The following is a 5,010-nucleotide window of genomic DNA, read 5'->3' on the forward strand; positions in this document are numbered from 1 at the left end:
AATGTTCGAAATGACAAAATGGATATCTGCTTATCAGCAGTATAAGAAATTACATATATATTTTCATATATAGGCCATATTATTAGTTAATGCAACATTACAAAACCGATCCTACTAAAGATTGGGATTGTTCTTATTTGTAAACTTGCAATCTCTGCGAATTTCGCCATTTTTACCAGTCAACACTTTGAGACCTCCCATCCTGTTGATTGACAATGTAAATGCCCTTCTGAATTGCTCTAAACTTTGTGCAAATTCATTGACAAGTTCATTTGTGTCAGCTCCATATGATAATTGCTGATCAACTCTAAGAACAGATTCGTGAGCGAGAACTTTTCCATAGAATGTATTGGAGAAAGTGTAGTTAGAACCATATCCTGGTGAGAAATAGACAGCTGAATCGGTTTTGCTATTTTTTGGGCACTGTGATCTTAGGGTTACTAATGTAGATCTCTTCATGGTGGGGTCTGGTTTTCCAGTACCCTTGAAATTGTAAAGGCGGTCATAGAAGAATCGGCAATGTGCTTGCCCCATTGAATGTGCTCCTGAAAGATAAATGAATATGGTTCTTAGAAGACACTAAGTTGTATATGTTAGGACCGAAAAATCAAGCGTCATGTGGATGCTAACAAATCAAACCTTGGACAACGATAAATCAAACATTAAAAGAAATATATACCAAAAGAAACACAAACATTTAACGTGATTCGATCGACTGCCCTACATTCACGGCAGAGATGAGCATTCTACTATATAAAAGAGAGAACAAAAATATTGAGAGAACAACCTCACGAAGAGGCAAACACAAGTGACACACTAACACTTGTCTCGAAAAGTTCTCCCCCTAAACAAGACTCTCAAACCTCATATGGCTTCATTGTGGATACTACTAAATGAAAAGGAATGATCCCTAATTTATAGAAGTCCAAATATTTTCCTACAAGAAATAGACTAGCCAAATATGAAAGAATTATATTTTTCCTTTTCGTATGGTAAATATGTTGTCCTTCAAGAAATAGCAAAATCAAATATGATAAGAAAATCAGGACAAATACCTAACGATATACACTAACAATGCAAAGACCAATCAGGTCAGTTACCATTTTTACCACATTACCAACTACTCTAATAGCATATCATAAAGTAAGTTATAAGTGATCTATGTAAACATTAGGATCAAATTAATCAAGTTGTGTCAAAAGGTTATTGTAACATATACTGTTAAAATAAGTATAGAAGATGATAAACTGATACCTAAAAGAGTGACAAAGTCTTGAACATCAAGGTTTTTGGATTCGAAGTAAGCAAGGCCTTCCTCCCAAGACATGGAAGGTGAAGGGTAATCTATCCATGCAGCATTTGACTCAAGTCCATCCCTTCTTCCCAACAACACTGGATAAGATGGCCCGCCTGCCTATAATTTTCCACAATTAAACGGTTTTCAATTAGGCAATATAAAAGAAAATGGATTAGGGGGGACTTTAATTAGGTAAAGTATCGTGCACATGAATCCTAATAAAAAAATGATTTTGATCACCATATCAAAACAATAGATGTATTGCAAGTATTTTATAAAAAGTTTAAATTATGTGTACTGATATGCAAGTTAAATCGATAGTATAAATACTCTATATTATCAAACTTAAATCCATTTATATATGCTTCACAGTTCACTCTGAGAAGATGAATACTGCACCGAAAATTTACACAAAAAGCAAAGCCACTAAAACCGAATTGGATCTGGAAAGTAATGATATGATCGACAGGAGATATTTTAATAATGCTCCATCCATCTCATTTTACTCATTCGGTTCGAAGTTTAAGAAAATAAAGAATTTTTTTTACGTGTAAGCCACATACATGCAAAGTTCCAAAATCATCTTTTTCAATGAGTGATGATAAGAGTTTCGCATGTGTTTTCATTTTATCTCTCCTTATAATAAAAGAATGGACTTTTTATATCAAAATAGGTCAAACAAGTCATATCATTAGGGTAAAAGTGAAATGCTAAAATTAAACAGTTTTCAAAAGAGAAATTTTCTATTCTTTTTAAAAAGAAAAGTATGTCATATAAACAAATATTTAAAAAATGTCAATTAAAATAAACTGAAAGAAAGAGAGAGAGATATAGAGAGAGAGAATTTACAAGGTGAACAGCATCCCTGGTAGCAAGACTGAGGATATCAGTACAAGAAACGGCTCTGGGACATCGAATTTCAAGCACTTTTTTTATTCTGTCTATCAATTCATATGCTCCCCCTCCCATCCCTGCATTTTTTGATGAATTTCTCTCTGTGTTTGGTCCCACTAGCAGATTTGATGCATCGCAACCCTGGACAATAATAAACAAATACATTTTTAAAAAAATTAGTGACCTGATAAAAAATTTTAATAATCAATTATTGTTAGTTAAATAACACCCGACCATAAAAAAAATCATATTTACAATATCACTGCAAATAACTTAAACCATACTACTTTTTTTTTATTACCGTCCCACTGATCCCCTTTGTTTGAGTTATTGTTCCTTTGGTGACCAGAAACGAATCTAGGATTTCGAGAACATGGGTGAACCACTAAAAAGGAGGGGAAATAATTAAGTATTGAACCAAGTGCACTATTTAATCTTTATGGAGTACGGGTGCCAATACATAATACTGGATAAATTCTAGAAAATTAATACATACATAAAATACCTAATTTGACGGAGGGACCATGGGTTCACGTGCCCGTATTATAGGCTATAGATACGCCCCCGTTGGTGACTCGAACCCACAACTCCGGGTTTGTAGGTGGGGCTGTAAATCATACTACTAGTTTATTAATAGATGTAGCTTGGTCAAACTTAATGAAAAGAAATTTTAAAACACTGTCAGTAGTTACAAGTTACAACCATTGTGTTGCCAAACAAAAGTTAAGTAAGCATCTTTATTTTCTAATCCTCTTCCTTTTTCTTCTTATACATTTTCTCTTTTTTAAAGAGGAGACACGCCAATTTTATAGGCTTAGATTTTGCATCATAGTCAAATATGTCCTCTATATTAACGGCATGTATTAAACTTAGTTGCTTATGGTTAAAGGTATCTATCTGCCTTTACTACGCTACCCAAGCGTCTAAGGGAAGGGCTGGATAAGATAAGATATTAGTAATATAAATATTCCGAGAGTACGTACATAATATTATTTACTCATATTATTCGACACCAAAATCAATGGAGATTAACACTAATGCCCTTATTTGTATCAAAATATTGGTGCACATGAACGATATTTGAATTATAAGAGTGATATTTTTAGCAAAAGACACTAGCAAAAACATGAGTCGGTTTGGTAAAGTCTCAGGATAAAGTTAATAAAATCGTTATAGTTATTAGGTAATATTGAATTTTCTGGCGGTTGCACCATGTTTTAAGTGGCAACGATTGAAAAAAGTAGAACTCTTGGTATAACAAAGACAAGAAGACATGGGGAATGAATATATATATTAATTAAGGAAAACAAGATTACAAGAAGAAAGAAAGAAATAAAATTAAACTTTTAGCAACTACTTTGTAAGGACAAGCATGAATTCGATCGTTATAATTTCTGATCGTCAATAAAATAGTCGGTCTATAAAAATCACAAGATATGGTTATTACTCCCTCTATTTCAATTTAAATGACACACTTTCCTTATTAGTCTAGCTATTCCAAAAATAATACCACATTTTTAAACTTTTTAATTTTTACCCTACTTTTTAATTTCCTTAACTGTAAAAGACTTTTTAACCTTAACCACAAACTAGTTATTGGTACCGTACCAAACGACTTTTACCCCCTTTAACCTTGCTTTTTAAAACTTTAACTACCAAACGTTTTCGTAAAAACGTTTTTTTTTTTAACGTTTTTTAAAACCTTTTAACTTAGTCCGACGTCTAACGACTACTACTCGTTCGTAAACTTTAGTAAACCGGAAGTAAATTGAAACGGAGAGAGTAATACTAAAAATCGAGTGAAGAGAGAGAGAGAGAGAGAGAGAGAGAGAGGCGTACATTGAGCATGCAATCAGCATAGAGCAGCTTGAGCAATTTGGCAGTGACAGTTTTATCTCTGTCCCAAAACAGATTCACTTGGTGTCTCACAAATGGCTCCACATTTGCACATGTATTCAGCTTCTTATAGTAATGCCTCTCCAGTGGCTTATCCTCTGGTGGCAAAAACGTGGCAGCATTCACGTAACCTGAATTCAAGCTCAGTGCAAGAATCATCAATGGAAGAAGAATTACCAAAAACCCTAAATATTTCTCCATTGCTTTTAATACTTTTTTGATCTTCTTCTTCTTCTTCTTTTCTTTTTCTCTTTGTCTTGCACTAGTTTTGAATGAGCTTGAATATGATACAGGTTAGTGTGTAATCTTGTCTTGACAAAGCCTTATATAGACTTAGACTTGGTGATGAGAGATTAATTACCTGGCACGTATGATTAATGAAATGCCAAGTTGGAAGTTCGAAGAAAATAATATTTTTCGTGGATCGATGCACTTTTTCATAATATACGATCCGTAGTTTTTTCATTGGCACTTTTGTGAGTTTTTAAGAAACGTATGTGATGGAATTTCACGTGAATCTACGCTTTGAGGGCTTATAACGCGTTCTTTTTAAGTTAATTGGTGTTATATTTTTAGCAGTAAACTCATACATGCAAACGTTTGGTTCAAGTTTACGTGTAGATTTAATTTTACTCATGTGAACTTATACGTTTCAGCATGCCATGCACATTCAAACATAAGAATTGTTTTGGCAACAATATAGAACAGTACTTTAAATTGCATTAATATCATTGCATGCATGGGGTATAACGGTATTCAAGCCAAGATATTCGTTATACTAACGTGAAATATTTGTTTCTTTCTTTTTCATAACACATAAACACTTCTCTAATGATGTTTAAATGAAAAATAAAAGGTTTCCAAAGAACTGGAAGAAAAAAAAACAACATTTTCTGTAGATAGACGCCATAAGTAACCTCCCC

General features: G+C 33.2%; 1 protein-coding gene across 1 annotated transcript; it reads right to left on the reverse strand.

Moving 5' to 3' along the window:
• Positions 1-23: 23 nt before the first annotated feature.
• On the reverse strand, positions 24-4,396 carry LOC109244549 (probable peroxidase 61). Its single transcript, XM_019411660.1, has 4 exons — positions 4,031-4,396; positions 2,147-2,332; positions 1,255-1,414; positions 24-545 (listed from the first exon to the last, which is right to left on the reverse strand). Exons 1-4 carry the CDS (start codon positions 4,286-4,288, stop codon positions 115-117), a joined length of 1,035 nt encoding a protein of 344 aa, XP_019267205.1. The 5' UTR covers positions 4,289-4,396; the 3' UTR covers positions 24-114.
• Positions 4,397-5,010: the final 614 nt, after the last annotated feature.

The sequence above is a fragment of the Nicotiana attenuata genome, unplaced genomic scaffold (genome assembly GCF_001879085.1).
Source record: "Nicotiana attenuata strain UT unplaced genomic scaffold, NIATTr2, whole genome shotgun sequence".
In the NCBI taxonomy this organism is placed as follows: Eukaryota; Viridiplantae; Streptophyta; class Magnoliopsida; order Solanales; family Solanaceae; genus Nicotiana; species Nicotiana attenuata.

Excerpts from the sequence above, each read along its gene's own strand:
- LOC109244549 (XM_019411660.1), bottom strand. The coding sequence starts at position 4,288 with ATGGAGAAATATTTAGGGTTTTTGGTAATTCTTCTTCCATTGATGATT. Across the intron at positions 2,333-4,030 it reads ATGCTGATTGCATGCTCAAT|GGTTGCGATGCATCAAATCT; the intron begins GTACGCCTCTCT and ends ATTATTGTCCAG. Across the intron at positions 546-1,254 it reads AGACTTTGTCACTCTTTTAG|GAGCACATTCAATGGGGCAA; the intron begins GTATCAGTTTAT and ends TTTATCTTTCAG.